This window comes from Equus przewalskii, chromosome 11 (assembly GCF_037783145.1).
Source record: "Equus przewalskii isolate Varuska chromosome 11, EquPr2, whole genome shotgun sequence".
Classification (NCBI taxonomy): Eukaryota; Metazoa; Chordata; class Mammalia; order Perissodactyla; family Equidae; genus Equus; species Equus przewalskii.
In genome coordinates, this window is record NC_091841.1 from 64,619 (window position 1) to 85,907 (window position 21,289).

At 45.4% G+C, this 21,289-nt stretch overlaps 1 protein-coding gene across 1 annotated transcript; it reads left to right on the plus strand.

The window, feature by feature from the left end:
• Positions 1-1,840: 1,840 nt before the first annotated feature.
• Positions 1,841-20,169, plus strand: CD59 (CD59 molecule (CD59 blood group)). Its single transcript, XM_008538472.2, has 4 exons — positions 1,841-2,046; positions 8,554-8,637; positions 11,191-11,292; positions 19,897-20,169. Exons 2-4 carry the CDS (start codon positions 8,571-8,573, stop codon positions 20,109-20,111), a joined length of 384 nt encoding a protein of 127 aa, XP_008536694.2. The 5' UTR covers positions 1,841-2,046; positions 8,554-8,570; the 3' UTR covers positions 20,112-20,169.
• Positions 20,170-21,289: the final 1,120 nt, after the last annotated feature.

Genomic DNA, 21,289 nt, shown 5'->3' on the forward strand with positions numbered 1-21,289 from the left:
TCATATGTGAAACATCCTGTTTGGGGGTATATAACCACTCTGTGCACCCCACTTCTTTGGTGCTCTTTCTTCCTTCGGGAAGAAAGGCCCCGGGCCATGGTCCTCAGTTTTTAGCTCAGAATAAACTCTCCCAAGTTTTCATTTATAGACTGGTTATGGATTATTTTCATCGACATCTGGTAGTGGGAACCCACAGTGAGCAGAACTGCTCTGTGACTCACCTGCAGTATTGTGTGACTTCTGAGACTGGGGTCTCCTCTCCGCCCTCGCAGTCCGTTTGTGAAGCAGTGAATGGACCCAGTGCACCACCAGAAGGCTCTAACTCAGAGGCTCCTAGGGTTTTCCTCCTGACCAGCACTTTCCTTCCTTCCTGTAGTACCCCATGTCCATTTTGAAAGAGCATCCTGCTGTGATCAGCTGATCCTTTTAAAAATCATGCTCTTACTTGGTGGTGACTTTGCTAAAGAGGTCAGGGGCCGCACCTGAGACCTGGCTGTGCACCTCTCTCAGCTGCATAATTCTCCTTCATTCTAAACAAAGCAGCCCGTAGTTTTGACAAACTCAGAGACACAGCCCACACCATATAAAGTTAGCTTGTGATGACAGACCCTTTTTGAAAAGGAGGGAGAGACTGCAAACACAGGAGAGGTGACCCAAAGATTACTGTGTGTTCAATTGTCAGGGAAACGTCTCTTTCCTACCACCTTGCCCTACCTTATCTAGCTTAATGTGTGTATTGGTGATGTGTCTGTGGGTGACTTTGCCCTGGGATCTACCTAGAATAAGCACAGTTTGAAGCTTGGCGTGCTTGAAGAGAAGTGCCAAATTCACGTTGTCTTGTCAAGTTCATGTGACCCAATGTAGCGGTCCAGGGCTGGGACTTTGGCGTCAGACCAGGCTGTGACTCTTGGCTCTGCTGTTTACTGGCTGGGTAGTCGGGAACAAGCTATTTAACCTCATTTTCTTGGTGAAATAGTAGGCCTGACTTCATCGGGTGTTAGGACTACATGAGATAATTCATGGAAAGGGCTCCATTTGCCTCCTGATATTTGGAGAACAAATGGTGGCTGTTAATATTTCGGGCACCCTGGTGACCCCACGGCAACTTACTCCCAGTTCTCCAGGGAAGGCACACAGAGCTCAGAATGTTGATTGAGGAAGGTGGCAAAATTTCCCCAAATGTGGTTCTTTACTCTGGTGGGAAATATATCACCCCAAGGCAGGTAGGGAGTTGCCCCACTGTGGACCAAATATGCCTGAAGCTTGAGGTGTCTGTATTTTCAGAGCAGAAACAAGAAACTGTTGAACCTTGCTGTAAGGAAAGCATTGCATCATGCTGAGTGGCTTGGAAGATAAAAGCCCAAGTGAAAGGGATTTGAGGGTGAGGAGAACAGGGGTGTAATGGAATTCATCTTGGACAGCAGGGACGAGCTCTTGAAAAGAAGTGCATTAAAAATTTTGAGCCAGCTCTTGAAGAACCTCAGCTGGACTCTCACAAGCCCAGCCAAGCCCAGAGCTGCTGGAGGCTTTCTAAGGGGAGGATGTTTTTACCGATGCCCCATGTCTTTGTGAAATATCTTTGTTAAACCAATAAGTGTGTAACCTCAGAGGGCAGGGCCGTGAGTAGGCTCTTTGAGGAGAGGCCCTCTTTGGTGAGCTAGGGACCTGGTGTCCTGGAACAAAATGCAGAGAAGGCCCTGTAGAGGAAGCTGCAGACCTATGTGGTTTAGAGAGTTCTGGGAGATTGTCTCTGGCAGCAGGACCTCAAGGTGGCTGGGAGGGGCTGTTCATTATGATGATGTCTTTCTGTTTGTCTCTCCCTGCTGATGTAATTACTTCTCTGACCTCAGTGACTGATCTCTGTCTAGGCAGCTCAGTGTGTCTAGGCAGCCATGTGCGTCCAAGGTGATAAGAAGGCAGAAGTCCAGGTCCTGGACACCCCTAGCCACAGGGTAACGTTAAGGTACTTGTAGTTACCCGCCCCTGGTGAATGAAAGCAAGATCCACCCAGTGAGGCTCTGCAAGTGACCTGTTGCCTTGGGACAGGTAACTTCATCCCCTGGGCCCTCCATTAACCTCCTATAAAATGGGAACATTGGTTTTAATTTTGAGGACACTTCTAGCTTTAAAGTTCAGCAGCCTCTAAGGCCCCAGGCTCCCACGAGCAGGAGCTATCCTCCCGGGCATCTGTAAATCTCGTGGAAATCCTGCTGGCGTAAAATCTCTTCTCTGGTAGCCTCAGCTTAACTCACTTATTTCAGAAGCTGAACTCACAAGAAGCCTGTCTGCCAGAGCGGTTAGCTGTGACTAAGAGCTGAGCCCCGGGTTTAAACACTGCTCTGCCGCGTCCCAGTTCCGACACTGGCGCACATACTAGTTTTCTATTGCTGCTGAAACAGGTCGCCACCAACTGAACGACTTGACACGAGAACTTTATTGATCCTACAGTTCCGTTGGTCAGCAGTCTGACGTGGCCTCAGGGGTAAAATCAAGGCGGCAGCCGGGCTGTCCTCCTTGCTGGAGGCTCGTGGGAGAATCCCTTTCCTTGCTCATTCAGGTTTTTGGCAAAACACGATCCTTGTGATGGGAGGACTGAGGTCCCATTTCCTCAGTGTCAGTTGAGGACCATTCTTGGCTTCGAGAGGGCACCTGTATGCCTCGGCTGCGACCCCCTTCCTGTGTCTTCAAAATCAGCATGGTGGGCCAAGTCCATCTCACTCTGTGCGTCTCTGTCACAGACTCTGCTGCCTTCCTCTTCCTCTGCAAGCCCCTGTGTGAATACATCGGGCCCACTGGGTAACGCAGAATAGTCTCTGTACCCTTAACCTCATCTACAGAGTCACTCGCCATGTACGGTTGCCTGTACTCACAGCACCTGGGATTAGGACATGGGCATCCTTAAAGAAAAGAGGTGGCCCTTATTCTTCCTACCGCAGCTGCTCCTCATCCCTCAGTTTCCTCTTCTGATAAATGGAGGCAGAGATTACATTTACTTTACAGCATGGTATGAAGATGAAATACAGGTGACGTGTCAGAAGCACCTGGCATAACAACTAGCCATAGTATTTGCTCACTAAGTGGAAGTGGATGCAGAAACAAGGGCCAGCCTCATGGCTGGCATTCAGGGACTATGGTCCCAGTGTAACTAAATGGGCCCCTAAAAGGAAAAGAGGCCTCTAATTATTTCATCAGAACTAACAGCTGCTTTACAGCCCTGTTGGGAGAAACATTTCTAAGCCTTCTAAAGGAGCCTCTGCCCTGTCCCAGGTCCCCCTGATCCATGCTTCTCAGTGTGGGCCTGGTTACACACACAGATTCTCGGGCCCTACCTCAGACCTGCTGCATCAGAACGTCTGGGGTGGGGCCCACTGCTCTGTGTTTAGCAGCTCTCCAGTGACTCTGATGCCCACTGAAGCTTAAGAGCCAGTCCTGTCTTTCCAGTCTTTAGCACTAGTTGGTGTCCACCTCACTAGATTGTGAGGCTCTTCCGAGGGGACCTCGCCTGGCTCAGCAGTTGGCAGCCCCGCGCCCAGCACGGCCCCTGCCTGCGGCAGTTCACACATGGTGCTTGTGGAGATGGCTGGGGGTAGGCATTGAGGCTGAAGCTATTCTGAAATAGAAACATGCCCACCAGTGAATTCCTTAAGTTTATTTAAGTTATGTCATGAAATAATTGGTATGTTAAATGCTTTATGTTCAGATTTTTTTGGCTTATTTAGCTAGCTAGCTAGACAGGTAGAGAGGGGTAGATAGATGTTTGGGGGACTGGTTGCGGTTTGTGGGTGGACAGTAACATGTCTTTGTTTCCTACCTAGAATCATGAAATCCAGGCTCGCACTATCTATAAATTTGTTCCTCAAAACATTTTCAAGAACTTGATTGGGGATGCCTGTATTTCTAAATCACCTTGTGGCTTTTTAACCTCCCCTTACATCTCAGGCGGATGGCAAGGAATGTGTAATTGTCAGGTTGGTTTAATGGTAGAACAGGAGTCTTCAGGGCTTCAGAGGGCTTTTGTTTTAACCCCCTGCTGCCCACTGCAGGACTCTTTCTCAACATCTCTCGTCTGTGCTGTCTCCTCTCTGAACATTTCCAAGTGATGGGGCGATTTGCACATTTCACAAGGCGACTTGCATTCCAGAGGTGCTGGCGCTTTGCACAGTGCCTGGCACATGGCGGGGAGAGGGGACACACTTTAGGGAGCCAAGAACGCCTCCCTCCTTGACTCTCATGCTGTCTTCGGAGATTACACAGAATAACCTCTTCCTTCCTGCCCCAGTGGCCCTTACCATATGTGAAGACAGTAACTGTCTCTGACTATACTTTTTCAAATAGAATAGCCCTGGTTTCTTCAACCATTTCTCCCAGCTTCTACAACTGTTTATTTTGCCATCATGATAACTGGAAGAAATTCATAAATCTGGCACCCAGAAGTAAAGATATTATTTCCCAGTTGGGAGTGAGCCCAGGACAGAGTACCCTGGACTGTGTGTGCCTTTGTCTGCTTGCTTTTCCTTAAACTGCCACGTAATGTTGTAGTCGATAGTGAACTTTAAACCCTCAGATCTTATTTTTATGTTTTATCATTCTATAACATTATTACCACTGCACAAATTAGGAATCAAAGTAAAATGTTGACTGTTTTAAGGTTATATAAATTGACTGCAAAGGGGCGTTAGAACACAGGTCTCTCTCAGGACCACTAGAAAATCTCCCCAGCCTCGTTTTTACAAATGCAGGGTGGGACTAAAATAACTATTTTCAGACAGACTTAGGAGAATATACATACATGAAACATCTTTTACCTCAAAGTAGCCAATTTTGAGAGGTGGTGTGTATTTTTTATATCTAATCAGGTTGAGTAGTAGAAAAATAAAAAGTTAAGAAACTGCAAGTGAAATGATACTTAAATACATTAAAATAGTCTTCTGTCATGTTGAGAGCTCTTTCTATAAAAATGTTCATTGTTACGAAAATATATTTAATGGGGCTGGCCCATGGCCTAGTGATTAAGTTCATGTGCTCCGCTTCAGTGGCCTGGGTTTGCAGGTTCGGATCCCAGAAGCAGACCTACACCACTCATCAGTCATACTATGGTGGCAATGCACATACAAAATAGAGGAAGATTGGCACAGATGTTAGCTCAGGGCTAACCTTCTTCAAGCAAAAAAAGAGAAAGATTGGCAACAGATGTTAGCTCAGAGCCACTCTTCCTCAGCAAAAACAAGAAAGAAAGAAAGAAAGAAAGTAAAGAACATATATTTAAGCATAAATAAGCTGCTCATAATTCTACCATTCTGTTAACCACATGTTCCAGAATGTTCAGAAATGTTGATACAGTACTCTAAGCATTTTTTGTATGTGTGTATGTATGTACATGTATTTTTTTAAGAAAAATTAATAAAATTATAGCTACTTTTAAATTGGCTTTTTCTTAATCCATTGTTAACAGCCTTCCGTGTCTGTTATTCTTCATGGCTACATCATTCCCCACCATGGAATTGTACCAAAATTTACTTACCTTCTTGTTGGAGATGTATGTTGCCAAGTTTTCACTCTTTTAAAATGCTTATAAATCCTTGACTGTTTACTTATTTCTGTGATGAAAAGCCTATAAGGAGCACCTCTAAAGGAATTCCCTTCAGAGTCAACTGCAGAGCCACCCAAGGAAATCTGTCTGTCTTTCCTAAGGCTGACTTTGGGCTGTTATACAAGCTCCAGCATTTTCCAGTAGGCTCGCCCATCTTGCTCTGTGGACCTTTTTCAGAATGACTTTGGGCTGTTTCCAATAATTAAATCCACAGTGTCAGTGAGCCCTGATATGTTTAGAGAACAGTTAGAGTGGGGGCCTTCTGGTGACCTTGCATGTGAGTGTTTGGTGTGAGTGGATTGGAAAAGTCGTGGCAGTCCCTTTGATTTGTCCACCGTCTGGTCTACCCTTGACTTCCAGTGTCATTTGTGTGTTTAAAATGGAGGGTGTTTTAGACCAGGAGGAAGAGTTTCAAACCATGAGTTTCAGTTTGTTTCTTTTCAAATTCTAAAACAGAATTGCCAAAAGATAGAGGATAGATGACTACTAATGTAATGTATGGATTTTTCCTGATATTTCTGATTATAAAAAGAGGTTTGGTTCATTATAGAATATTTGGGGAAAATATGGCAAAAAGTGAGGAGTGCTGGGAGCTGCCTGCCTCCTGTGTGGGGGCCTCAGATCAGGGCCTGCCTCTCCCTTTCCACTTGCAGCAGCTCTCAGACCCAGGCCCTGTCTAACTTGAGTGTGTAAATCATCCTTTCTTCCCAGAAACCTCTGGGCGAAAGGAACCAAGCAGGCTGCCAGGCTGGGGCCTGGCTCACGCTGCCTGTGGAGACAGCTGTCAGTCCCTTCCCTTCACTCGTCTGGCTCCAGGCAGAGGGTGTCGCAGGGTGCTCAGAGTGCCAGCAGGAGGGCCCGGGGCCTCTTCCTGATCTACCAGGGTACAGAGACCTCAGTTCTCAATCTCTCAGAGTTAGGGAACAAGAAGAAAGTTCCCTGGAGAGTCAGGTGCTCAAACCCAGAGGGTAGACAAGCCTGTCTGATTTAGGGCAGGAGTCTGTGTGTGGCCGGGCGAGGGGGCCAGAGTGAGGTAGGAAGGGGTAACATCCACCACTTTCCCATGACAGACTGTCCAGCACACACTCGTTTTACCTCACCTGATTCCCACAGTGCCAGGAAGCACCTGTGCACCTGCCTTTGTCACAGGTGAGAAAGTGAGGAAGCACCTGTGCACCTGCCTTTGTCACAGGTGAGACGATGAGGAGCAGCTGCCGAGGCAGAGCCACACCTACACCAAGTCTTCGCCCCTCCAGGGTCCACGCTCTTAGTCACTGCCTTGAGCAGTGGCCCGTCCTCTCCTTGCAGGGTGTCTGTGGCAGCTAACCCCCCAGGAGGGTTAACACAGACACAGGGACATTGGTAGGCTGTCTGTTCAGAAGAAGCCAGCTGGAAGTGGGGGTTACTCAACTGCAGCAAGGCTAGGCCTTTCCTTCCTGGGTCCCGCTTGTCAGAAAGTCACCGTCTTTTCCCCCAGGCGTGAGTCACTCCAGGCTTTCTCCTGTGGGCAATGCTTGACCCTGCCCTTTCTACTTCTCAACCCTCCCTGACCTTCATCAGCCAGTTCCTGAGCAGCAGATGACCTTCAAAGATGAAATAGGACATTCCTAACCTAGAGGAGGGTGAGGCCCACCCACCAAGAGCCCCATCTGTCTGCCAGGCAGGGGTCCTGGCCCGTGGGGCTCGGGAGAATAGTATGTGGAGCATCTTGGTTTGGAGGAGCTCTTGCCTCCTTGCTTCAGAATGGATTCAGGGACAGGGTGCGGCGGGCCAGGTAGCAGACTTCTTAGATCTTCTGCTCATGGTTTGGACTTAGGTGAGTAAAAACCTCCACGGGGGTCTCCCTGTGGCCAAGTGGTTAAGTTTGTGTGCTCCGCTTCGGCAGCCCAGGGTTCACAGTTTCGGGTCCTGGGTGCGGACATGGCACCACTCATCAAGCCACGCTGTGGTGGCATCCCACAAAGAAGAACTAGAAGGACCTACAATTAGAATAATACAACTATGTACTGGGGCCTTGGGGAGCAAAAAAAAAAAAGAAGATTGGCAACAGATGTTAGCTCAGGGCCAATCTTCCTCACCAAAAAGCATACCTTAAAAAAAAAAAAAAAAATGGGATAACTAAAATGTCGAGTTAAAAAAAAACCCCAAACCTCCCTGTGCCTTGGCTTCCTTAGCAGGTGAAAGGAGGCTGGAGGCGCTTCAGCCTCCCCCTCTTCTCCCCTGATGCTCACTGCTACACATCGAGGCATTAATGCAGTGGGAACTGGTCATCAAAGTTGCCTGGACCCCTCTTTACCTCCGCAGAGTGAACAAGGAGGTGTCCTCATCACACTTGCTAAGGGGAAGCCTGAGCTTCCGGGCCCGCTAAGCCTTTGCCTCCTGTTCTGCTGCTGAGTGCACGCCAGTGCCCCCAGAGTCACCCCTTTGTCTGACACACTTGGTGACGTGGCCCTCGAGGCCTGCTCAGCCAGCAGCTTGGGGTGGGGCCAGCAGAGTAGGAGTAGTAGCGGCTGTAGGAAGTCCTTTTCTTATGTTCTCATTTGGCTGCAGAACATTCCTGGGGAAGACGGTGCTGTCTCCACTGCACAGGAGTGAGCCCAAGCTTGGAGGGACTGATTTAGTCCAGGGCACATGGCGACTGTGGGTGAGAGCTGGGGCTGCCCGGGCACAGTTGCCTCAGGGCCCAGCTGCCTGGATGTCCCACAGCTGCCTTCTCACGGGGACTGGCAGCATCTCTTCAGTAAGCTGAGGTCTCAGGGCAGGAGGGGCCCAGGCACTGCCCCACCTGAGAGCACCCCTGGGTTCGTGACCCTGGGTTCTAGCCTGGTAGGTGTCATGCTTTCTTGGCCTGCTGTCTCTGTCTCCGTGTTTCCTGAAGCCTCCTGGCCTCCCCGCTCCCGGTTTCTGAGACACCCAGCAGCAGTTTCTTGGTTCCTGAAGACCCTTTGTGTCCCTCCTTCCAGGCTCTGTGACAATCACAATGGGAAGCAAAGGAAGGTTCGTCCTGCTCGGGCTCCTGCTCATCCTGGCTGTCCTTTGCCGTTCAGGTGAGTGGGCCAGAGGGCTGTGGATCGGGACCATCTAGGCCACCTCGCCCACAAACTTCCTTTTTTTCAGGCCTCAGGAAGACTGAGCTGATGCCTCAGGCCTGGCTTTGGCTCTGTGCTTCCAGTGTTACAGGTGCAGTTAGCTGACAGCTCCTTCCTGAGTTACAGCCCATCCTGGGTCAAAGAGCTGCTTTTCAGGGTGAGGAGGGCACACTCAGCAGCTTGAGTTTCACCTCACTCACCATAAGCTGCTGGACTCTCCCTGAATGCCGTCTGTAGAGTGCTGAGCTCAGTACTTCTGCCTGGGGCTCTCCATTGTGCTGACAAGGATGCTGATGACCACAGGCGAAGCGGCAGAAGCTGGTGCTTACAGCTTTTATGCGCCGATCGCCATCCTAAGCGTCTCACGTGTATTTACTTATTTAATCCTCACATCAACCCTAAGGAGTAGGTACTCTTTTTTTATTACCATGTTGCAAATGATGAGACCAAGACCCAAAGAAATTAAATAACTTGTCAAATATCACACAGAAGTGGTCCAGTTGGAATCTGAACCCAGACAGCCCGCCCCTGGTGTCTGCTCTTAACTCCTTCCCTGGGCTCCTCCTGGCCCCCGAGGGAGCTGTGTGTTCCTGAGTGTCACCTCTGCAGAACACGAGCACCCATGTGACTTGCTTGCTCCATCCTAAGGGCCAAGTGTCATTTTCTGCCTGTGTCATGTTGGTGCTATGAATTTTTATTTTGTGGGGAGACAAAAGGAAGGAGCAAAGCAATGAGCAATAAAAAAGATAGCTGCCATGTGGAGCACGTCTTCTGCATTAGTAGCTGCCACGTAATTGAATGCTTATTATGTGCTAGGGAAACCCCACCTTATTTAATCCTTCCAGCCATCGCAGGAGGGGTCAGTGCTATTGTGCCCATTTTACAGTTGAGGAAACTGGAAGGAAGAAACTAGACCAAGGACACATTTGAATACCCTCTCCCTTTCCGAGAAAAAAGAGAAAGTGGGCTCCCCGCCTGCCCCATCTCTGCTCATTCTGGCCAGTCGGCTGAAATGTGGGTCACCTATGTTATGACACGGCTTTGCTGTCTCAGTGCTTCGACCCAGAGAGTTTCCTGCCATTAGTGTAGCCTGTTTCTACTCAATTCCTGGCGGTCTGCATCTGTTTATGGAGCAGGCTTGAGTTTGGGTTCATCAGCTGTTCTGTGACCAGTCTCGGGTGCACTTCAGCCCTTCCTCAGAGAGTCAGAGTGTGAAGCAGATCCCCTCCACCCTGGCTTAGTAGCTAGAAAAACAACAGTCACTGCTGACTTCTTGCTTGCCCCTGACCTGGATCCCCCCACAACTGGTGCTGTTTCCTTCTCTTTCCCATTCGGGACGATTGGAAGAACGCCATGGTTAAGCCAAGCTTGGGTTTCAGAACTGGCAGCCTGGGTTGCCATCCAAGCTCCCTCCCTTAGTAGTTCTGTGACTTTGGACAAGTTAGTTAATGTCTTCATCTTAGTTTTCTCTTGAAAAATGGGGATGGAGACCATGAGCCTACCTCCTGTAACAAGTCTATGAAGACTGAAAGCCTAGCACAGAGATGCACAGATATGGGGACACTGAATGAACCTGCGAGCTATGGCTGTTTCTGCCCCACAGAAGTTCAAGACGCGACCTTTGGTTCCTCTGTCTAAAGATTTGTCAAGACGCCAAATGAGCTCCGGCTCCAGCCAGGAGAAAATGCACTCCTGTGGCAACCTTTCCAAAGGGCCTCACAGACAGCCAGGCTGGAACAGCACCCCCTCTTCCGTGCTCTCCTCTCACGCATGTGTACACACATCTGGAGCAGGGACGAGGCTGTAGAATTTGCCTCTTTGTCCCTTCTTATTCTGGCTCCCCTCTCACGCAGACATGGCAAATGCTGGCAGGAGGAGAAGAGGCAGGGGCCAACCGAGCCCTGTCCCCAGGGAGGGGCTGACTCCGGCTCTGTGTTTGCAGCGCTGTGGGTGTCTTTGGGAGAGTCACTGCACCTCTCCGGGCGTCTGCCTTGTCCTTTGTCTGCAGGGTAGGATTTTGGACTGATGTCTCAAGGGTTCGTCTATTAATCACGACCTGTAATGAGACTGTGTGCATTTTGCCTTTGGAAATGCCTTTTCACAGAGATGGGCACTGCCAAACACTGATCACTGGCCCATGAGAATATGATTTAATAGAGAATATTCATTGCTGGGAAGGCATTGATAGGATTCTGTTAGATTATCCTCTTGATAGTTTCCTTTTCATGCATCATTACATTGCAGATTAATCACTTCCAGGTGAAGGTAGGAGAAAGCTTTTTGAAATATGGCAGTTACCCTTGCACTTGCACTGGGGCCCAAAAAATACCACAGGAACTGTAGTTTGAGCTTGGAAAATGTATCTGCTGTCGATGTATGTGGGAACGGCCACATGCTGTGCAGTACAGGCTCCTGTCCCCTGCTCATGGAGATGGTGGGCTTTCCTCCGCTGCCGGGAGGGCGAGTCAGTGCTGTCTAGCAGGTCCTGACGGGCGTTCTTGCTGATTCTAGGTCACAGCCTGGAGTGCTACTCATGTATCAATCCAGTTATATCCTGCGATATCAACATGACTTGTTCATATAATTTCGACGCATGTATCTTGGTCAAAGCCGGTAAGAGCCTCCCCCTTGCCTCCCCTCTAAGTTTAACGGGATGGTGAGAGTCTGGGAAAAGATGCATGACCCTCTCATTCTCAGTGGACTTGTAGTTAATAAGTCAGAGCTACCATTTCATAGCACTGGTTGCATGTGGCACTAAGCATTCGCCATGCATTTTTAACTTCACACTTCCCACCTACAATTTAGGGTAATCTTTTATTCTCGTTTGATAAATGAGGAAACTTGAGGTTCAGATTAAGCAAGAGACTAAGGTCAAGTAACCAACTCAGGGTCTTACGTGGGAATCCGTCTAATTCCAATGCTTGTGCTCGCTCCAGCTGCGCTGGCTCCCTCGCAGACTTCTGAGCACCTGAGCTTGTGGCTGGGAGGCAGGGATGAAGAAAGGAGGCGATTATGATGATGACAGAAGCCTGTTCAGCTATCACAAAGGACTTCATTTATACCTGTGTCTTATCCCGGGGGTACTCAATGCAGACAGAATCCTGAGGGGACTCGAGCTGAGGTCAAAGGGCAAGCAGGAAGGAAGGGGCCTGGAGGGAAAGGCGTTCCTGGGAGAGGCAACAGCAGGTTCCTGGCGCTCATGGCCTGGGGGTGGGGGGGACACGCTAACATCGTCATGTTCTGTCGGATCTGCTTTTTCCAAATTGGTTAGACTGTGGAATCTCCATCTCCATAAATCCCATTAAAATAGGATTTAGGAAATGGTGGACAGAGGAGAGAAACCAGCGAAGCCTTGCCCTCGTCTTGCTGGGAGTGGCTCTGGATGGAATCCATGTGTGGGAATGATGCTGGTGAGCGAGGCTGTTTCAGGACCTCCTCAGTGGATGTGGTAAAACCCCAGACTTACAGCTCTAGCAGATAAAACTAAGAACACCCTTGAAGATATTTCACTCTAGTACCCTCTCCCACAAGCTCTCCCATATCAACAAACGAATGCTGAACATACAGGCAAGTGCATAAAGGCTTGGGAGACCCACAGGCTCCAAACAACCTGAGCGAAAGGAGGAGAAGGTTAATTTCCCCAGAAAGGAGAAATCCCTCAATAAGTAAGGACAAACTAGAGTTATCCTGTCTAAAAAATAGTAGTGTCTGATAATTTGATATAAATTCCTAGAATGCAGCTAAAATTCCAAGCCCTACGTTTGAGATCCTTGATCCTGTGGGGACAGTTCCTCTGCCACAACTAGAGGACCACATTAATGTGTTGTTAATGTAGAAAGTGTAGTGAGGCTCCAGAGAGAATGTTGTCACGCTCTCCACAAATATTTGAGCACCAATTACATGCGAGCACAGAACCCTGGTTCCTAACCTTGCTCATCTGCGTCTCTTGGACCCCCACTACAAAAAGTATAGTTTCCAAATGAGAGAATAGAGGTGATAACACGTGTTGAAGAAGTATTAGATGAGCAATTAGGAGCTCTGCGCTCTGGGCTCTGTCCTGCCACCAGTAGGTTCTTTCTGCCTGTTTTTATTTATGAAGTGTCTGTGTTGGATGGCAGCGATGGGGAGAGGGAAAGACGGAAGGAGACTAGAGCCAAAATCTTTTTTTCCGGCTCTCAAATCCCATTGTTTCCATCAGAATTATTAAACTTTTATTTTAATTTGTTCCAACTTTATTGAAGTATAATTGACTAATAAAAAGTGTATCTATTTAAAGAGTATAGCATGATGATTTGATACACATACATTCTGAACTGATTACCATAATCACTCTAATTAACATCTCCATCACCTCACATAGTTACCTTTTTTAATGTGATAGGAACACTTGAGATCTACTCTCTCAGCAAATTTAAGTATACAGTACAGCATTTTTAGCTATAGTCACCAAGCTGTACATTACGTCCCCAGAACTTACTTATTCATCTTATAAGGAATTATTAAGTTTTAAAAACGATTAATGCAAACAAGAAGACACCCCTATTAGAATGACCAAAATCCAAAACACCGACACCACCAAATGCTGACAAGGATGCAAAGCAACAAGAGTTCTCATTCACTGCTGGTGGGAACGCAAAACGGTGCAGTTTGGCAGTTTCTTAAAAAACTGAACACACTCTAACCATACATCCAGTGATCATGCTCCTTGGTATTTATCCAAATGAGTTGAAAACTTATGTCCACACAAAAACCACCCAGATGTTTACAGCAGCTTTATTCATAACTGCCAAAACTTGGAAGCAACCAAGACGTCCTTCAGTAGGTGAACGGATGGATAAACTGTGGAACATCGACAATGGACTAAAAGGAAATGAGCTATCAAGCCATGAAAAGACAGGGGAACCTTGAATACCTATTACTAAGTGAAAGGAACCAGTCTGAAAAGGCTGCATACTGTATCATTCCAACTATATGACACTGTGGAAAAGGCACAGCTATGGAGACAGTAAGAAGGTCAGTGGTTCCAGGGGCTGAGGGAGGAGGGATGCGCAGACGGGGCACAGGCTTTTAGGGCAGTGAAACTCCTCTGTGTGAGGTTGTAATGGTGCATACATGTGTGAAACCCCATAAAATGTTCAACACCTAGAGTGAACCCCAGTGTAAACCATGGGCTTTGGGGGATGATGATGAATACGTGTAGACTCATCACTTGTAGGAAATGTTCCACACTGGTGAATAAAATCTATTTTTTAAAAAGGAAATATGAATTTTAAATATTTTTCTTATTCTCATGAATATAAGTCCCGAAACTTCAGCTAGACATGTGAAAACAGCAGTTTTTAAAATACAGACACTCTGACCTTACAGTCAGGCAGATATTAACAGAGCATCTCAGTCCCCCTCCAGCTCTGATGAACCTCGCCTGGGAGAGGCAGGGCACACTGTCATAATCATGAGTCAGGGGCCAGGCACTGCCTCAGAGAAATCATTTAACTACTCTGGCCACATTTTCCGCCTGGTTGTTGAATGGGAATAGCCATCTCTTGGAGCCAGTGGAGCAGTTAGAGGAGAAAATGGATGTGATAGTGCTGGGCAGATTACACCTGGAAGAGAGACAGGGGGTATGTGTTAATTCAGCCACTATTTACTGGCGTGCTGGCCAGGTCCTGGAAGTACACAGCATGTACCTAGAATCTGGCAGAAGCCTCTGATGACAGTGCCAAGCGATCATTGCTGTCATGGCCCTCTGGATAAGGGGCACACTTACGGCTGCCTAGGACAGTTGGGGACTGTTGCTTGGTCAAGGTAGACTCAAGCCAAACCTTCAGAGAGAGTGGGGAGGATGTGCCAAGCAGAGAGAAGCTCCAACATTCCAGCGACTGTTTGGGGGGTTCTGAGAGCAGCCTTGATGGGACGCTCACCATCATACGGTTGATATGCAAATAAGATGATTCAGGTAGAGCGCTTGGCTCACTGCAGGACACAGAGTAAGTGACTAATTAGAAGCAATTATTAATAAATTACTCTCTGCTCTCCCCAAGCGGTTAGGCTTCCATAATTAAAATTCTGGTAGCTTTAATGCCTTCCTGATTCCAATGTCTGATTAGTTAGCATTACACGAAGCAGGAACTCGTCCTATTCCCCAGCATTCCTCTGTACAGTAGGAGAAGCATCCACTGAAATACTCATGACCAAGGAAGTAGAGCCATGGGAACACTCTCTCTGACCTCTGCCACTGGACTGAACTTCGGTAAAACCCAGTGCAAACACCTATCCCCTCGAAGTGGGTGGGAGGGGTAAACCTGCAGTTAGGAACTTACAAGTTCTGTTCCAAGCTATACATGAAATTGAATAAATTAGTTATAAACCTTAAATAAGAAAATAGGCATCTGTATTTTTCTCTTTCCAGCACAGAAAATAAGAAAATCATTCCAGGGTAAGGACCATACCTTCTCTATTTTTAAACCTCCAGCGTCTAGCATGCAATCTTGGCACATGGATAGTTATTTTTAGAGGGAAAATCTACCATAACTCCTCTCTCTCAACTAACATTTTCTTTTTAACTTAATATAATTTTTCTAAATATTAAAAAATAACTATAAGATACTTGGCATATATGTTTTGGGCCTTTATTTTCCTGTGTGTGCAAAAACTGGGGTCATAATGGCATGTTCTTTTGGAAACTTTTCCTGTGTTACTAATTAGTCCAATGATTTTTTTTCTTTTTTTGAGTGAGGAAGATTGGTTCTGACCTTATATCTATTGCCGATCTTCCTCTTTTTGCTTGAGGAAGATTGTCCCTGAGCTAACATCTGTGCCAATCTTCTTCTGAGTTCTGTGTGTGACACCTGCCACAGCATGGCTTCATGAGTGGTGTGTAGGTCCACACCCAGGATCCAAACCTGTGAACCCCAGGCTGCCGAAGTGGAGGGTGCAAACTTAACCACTCTGCCACTGGGCTGGGCCCTAGTCCAGTGACTTTTAAATGAAGTTTAAAATATTTTAGAAATAAATGTATCTGATGGCTTTTTAAAAAATCTCAATCCATGCAGAAATGTATAAATGGAGAATAGTCCTCTGAGAAGGTGACACTGTTAAATTACTTGGGAATCTTTCCAGAGAAAACGAATGCACTTACCATTTTTAAAAAATGTTTAATGTCTCTTTTTCATTTATTTCTGCTCCGATTTTTATTATTTCCTTCCTTCTACTGATTTGGGGCTTTGTTTGTTCTTCTTTTTCCAGTTCCTTTACGTGCACTCTTAGATTGTTTATTTGAGATTTTTCTTGAGGTAGGCCTGTATTGCTATAAACTTCCCTCTTAGAACTGCTTTTGCTCTATCCCATAAATTTTGGCATGTCATATTTTCATTTTCATTTGTCTCCAGGTATTTTTTGCTTTCTCCTTTAATTTCTTTGTTGACTCAGTCATTGTTCAGTACCGTTTTGTTTAGTCTCCACATATTTGGGGCTTTTCTGATTTTCTTCCTGTAGTTGATTTCTGGTTCTATACCACTGTGGTCAGAAAGGATCTGATCTTCTTAAATTTACTTTTCGATCTTAAATTTATTGAGACTTGTTTTGTGGCCTAATATGTGATCTATCCTGGAGAATGTTCCATGTGCATTTGAAAAGAATGTGTATTTTGTTGTTTTTGGATGGAATGTTCTATATATATCTACTAAGTCCATCTGGTCTCATGTATCATTTAAGGCCAGTGTTTCCATTTTGCTCTTCTGTTTGGATGATCTATCCATTGGTGTTAGTGGAGTGTTAAAGTCCCCTACTACCATTGTGTTACTGTCTATTTCTCCTTTTATGTCTGTTAATAATTGCTTTATATATTTAGGTGCTCCTATGTTGGGCACATAGATATTTACAATTATTATATCCTCTTGTTGGATTGTTCCCTTTATCAGTATGTAGTGCCCTTCTTTGTCACTTGTTACAGTTTTTGTTTTAAATTCTATTTTGTCTGATGTAAGTATTGCTACCCCAGCTTTCTTTTCTTTGACATTTGCATGGAGTATCTTCTTCCATCCCTTCACTTTCAGTTTGTGAGTGTCTTTAGGTCTGCAGTGTGTCTCTTGTATGCAGCATATATATGGGTCTTGTTTTCTTATCCAATTGGCCACCCTATGGCATTTGGCTGGAGCACTTAGTCCATTGACATATTTAACATAGCAATTGATGTGAATGTTCTTAATGCCATTTTGTTACTTTTTTCTGGGTGTTTTAGTACTTCCTCTCCATTCCTTTCTTCTTTTCTTGCTCTCTTCCCTTGTGGTTTGATAGCCTTATTTAGTATTATGTTTGGTTTTCTTTCTCTTAAGTTTTTGTGTATTTATTATAGGTTTCTGGTTTGTGATTACCATGAGCTTCATCTATAATAACCTATGTATATAGCAATCTATATTAAGTTGATGGTCTCTTTAGTTTGACCTCTTGCTAAAAGCTCTAATTTTAGTACTTTTGTCTTTTGACCTTCATATTATCTTCATAGGTGGTTGACCTGCTACCTTTACTGTATTTTTGCTTTTACCAGTGATTTTATTGTTTTATATATATATTATTTTCTTATCCCTATTTGTGGTCTTCCCTTTTCCATTTAAATAAGACTCTTTAGCATTTCTTGTAAGACTGATTTCTTGGTGATAAACTCCTTTAGTTTTGCTTGTCTTGGAAGCTCTTTCTCTCTCCTTCCATTCTGAATGATAACCTTGCTGGTTAGAGTATTCTCAGCTGTAGGTTTTTTCCTTTCAACACTTTAAATATATCATGCCACTCCCTTCTAGGCTGTAAGGTTTCTGCTAAGAAATCAGCTGATAGCCATATGGGGTTTCCTTTGTATGTAACTTATTGCCTTTCTCTTGTGGCTTTTAGGATTCTCTCTTTATCTTTAAATTTGCACATTTTAATTATAATGTGTCTTGGTTTGGGCCTCTTTGGGTTTATCTTGTTTGGTACTCTCTGTGCTTCCTGTCTGTTTCCTTCCTTAGGTTAGGAAAGTTTTCAGCTAGATAGAATCAGAGAATAGATTCTCTGCCCCATTGTCTCTCTCTTCTCCTTCTGGGATACCTATAATACAAATGTTAGTCCCTTTGATGTTGTCCCAGAGGTCCCTTAGACTATTCTCATTCTTTGTAATTCTTTTTTCTTTTATCTGTTCAGCTTGGGTGATTTCTCTAGTCTTTTTTCCAGCTTGCTGATCCATTCTTCTGTATCATCTACTTGACTATTGAGTCCCTCTAGTGAATTTTTCATTTCCAGTATTGTATTCTTCACTTCTGATTGATTCTTTTTTTATATTTTCCAGTTCTTTGTTGATGTTCTGAGTTCATCCATTCTTCTCCCAAGATCAATGAGCATCCTTATGACTATTAGTTTGTATTCTTTGTCAGGTAGATTGTTTATCTCACTTTCATTTATTTCTTTTTCTGAGGTTTAGTCCTATTCCCTGACTTGGAACATCTTCCTTTGTCTCCTAATTTTGCCCCTTTTTCTGTGCTAATATCTATGTACGGGGTGGGTCAGCTATATCTCTTGATCTTGGAGAGATGACCTTATGTAAGAGTTGCCTTATGAGGCCCAGCAGTGTGCTCCCCTCTTGTCACCAGTTCCAAATGTTCCAGGAGTGCATTTTCAAATTTTGTGAGGAACTGCCAGACTTTTCCAAAGTATCTGCACCATTTTACCTTCACACCAGCAATGAATGAGGGTTCCAGTTTCTCCATATCCTTGCCAACACTTGTTATTTTCCAGTTTCTTGATTATAGCCATCCTAGTGGGTATGAAATAATCTTCATTGTGATTTGTATTCTCCTAATGACTAATGATATTGAGCATCTTTTTGTGCACTTATTGGCCATTTGTATATCTTCTTTGGAGAAATATCAACATTGTTTGCCCATTTTTTATTTTATTTTATTTTATTTTATTTTATTTTTGGGGTTTTTTTTGGTTTGTTTGTTTTTGTTTTGTTTCGTTTTTGAGGAAGATTAGCCCTGAGCTAACTGCTGCCAGTCCTCTTTTTGTTGAGGGATACTGGCCCTGAGCCAACATCCGTGCCCATCTTCCTCTACTTTATATGTGGGATGCCTACCACAGCATGGTGTGCCAAGCGGTGCCATGTCCGCACCCAGGAACTGAACCGGCAAACCCCAGGCTGCCAAAGCAGAACATGCGCACTTAACTGTTGTGTCACATTTTTCAATTAGGTTGTCTTTTTATTGTTGAGTTGTAAGAGTGTGTTATATATTCTGGATACTAGACTCTTATCAGATTTATGATTTGCAAGCATTTTCTCCCTTTTCGTGCATTGTGTTTTTATTTTTTTTTTCTTGCAGGGGAAGATTTGCCCTAAGCTAATATCTGTTGCCAATCTTCCTCCTTTTTTCTTCTCCTCTCCCTACCTTAAACCCCAGTACATAGTTGTGTATAGTTGTAAGTTCTTCTGGTACTTCTATATGAGCCATTGCCACAGCATGGCAACTGACAGATGAGTGCTGAGGTTCTGTGCCTGGGAACTGAACCTGGGCCACTGAAGCAAAGCATGCTGAACTTTAACTGCTGGGCCATCAGGGTTGGCTGTCTTTTCATTTATTTTTTGATAGTGTCCTTTGAAGCAAAGAAGTTTTTAATTTTGATGAAGTTCAATTTATCTATTTTTCTGCATTTTTTTTTAAACTCAGACTCTTTCCACATCAGCATGCACAGGCCTTATCTGCATAGACTTCCATTGTATGTAACTCTACCATAATTTCTTCAAATGATTTTTATTAATGGACTATTTGTCTTTTTGTCTTTTAGTTTCTTGATGTTAAGATATTACTATAGGGCCCATTCTTGAGCACATATCTTCTCCCCTTTTAGAAGTAACTTCATAGAGTAAATTCTAGAAGTGAGATCTGAATCACAGGGGGCATATGTTTGAAAATCTTGGTAAATCTCTAAAACATCAGTATGATTGCCTGTTGTCTCCCATACGCACACAACTGTACTGACTCTGATGAGACTTTGGTTTTATGGCAAAGTTCCCCTCAGAGCTGTATTATCATTTGCTTCATTGCTTCCCTTGACAACCCAACTGGGAGGCACGTTATTGCCCCGAGGTCTTCACTTCCACAGGATAAGTTCCGAGAAGTAGACCTGAGGGTTCTGAGGCAGCTACAGAGCTTTACCCACTTGCTTGCTTATGGTTGCATGTCTCCCCCACAGAGGTAGGAAGACATTACTACCAGTGTTGGAGGATGGAAGACTGCGAGTGGGACTACATTTCCAGTGCCTTAGGGGAGACCAAGCTGACATACGAATGCTGCCAGAAGGACCTGTGTAACACGGAGAAGGAGGAGAGCGATACAAGCCACTTGTCTGGGAGAACAACTCTGCTGGCAACCCCACTGCTGGCAGCAGCCTGGAGCCTTTGTCTCTAACTCAGCACTGGAGGGCTTCTCTGGAACTCCCTGTTTCTTATAAATAAGATAGTCCTTATTTCCTTTGGTGCTGCGTTCCAAAGGCTTTATATTTTCCATCTGCATCCTGTTGGGAAAGACTGAAACTAGCTTGAGCAGCTTGGATAAGACAGGAGGGGCTCAGAGACTTTGAAGACCAGTCCTGTTTGCAGAGAAGACCCGTTCAAGGGAGAAGGTTAAGAGTGAAGCACACATGCTTTGAGCTAGGTTATATGCTTCTTCCTCTGCTCTTTGCAGTGACAGCTTGAGTGGATTCTCTGCATCCTCAGTTGTTTCCCCGATTCTTGGCGTGGTTAGACAGGATATAATCAGTGATTTTTGGGAGTGGGGCAGGGAAGTTCTTTTCAACAGTCTCGCTCACAGGGAATGCTCTCATCCTCGCCCCTCACGGCCCCTGTGTTGCTGGGTAGGCACAATGAAGTTCCAGATGTGGCTGTCATCAGGGGCAATGAGATTCTCAATGCAGAGAGGCTGGAGTGACTGTCGTACTCTCAGCTGGAAGGTGTCTGGCGGCGAAGGAGGGAAGCTCTCCAGACAGCAGGGTATGGAAACACAGGGCTGTCTGTAAAGAAGTACCAGGGTCTGAAATCTGAGTTTCCCTCTGTCCCTAAATTTTATACTGGCTTTGCTATCTTTCACTAGAAAAACTTAACAGCATAAATTAATGATACATTAAACAGTCCCTCCCCTTTTTTAGTGGAATGGTAGGATAGCTCAGCTTTGTAACAAACAGTTAAAGACTGAGCTCTTATATGTTACGTGTAACTGGCAGTATTAAGTGTACTTAATTTAAATGTTACCGGTGGGAAGACTCTGCCTGTGTGCATGTGTGATGTACGAATGCCATGGGAAGAGCCTTTGGGGTTGCAGTCTGAGACCTCCAAATGCCCACATGAACAGCAGCTGGTCTGCAGGGATGTTTGACCTGCTGACATCCAGCTTGCTGCCTCCCAGCTAACTGGGCACAGACTGTGTAAAATACATTTGCAAGGGCTATTAGCATGATCACAAGTGTTGAGGCTTTCAGAAGCTCTACCAGTTTCCTAAAAAGTGACTCACCTTTTCAGGAGAGTAGAATTTTGCCTTTTTATTGTGGGTGTTGGTAAATAATCCTCAAGATCTGGTTGACTTAATGACAT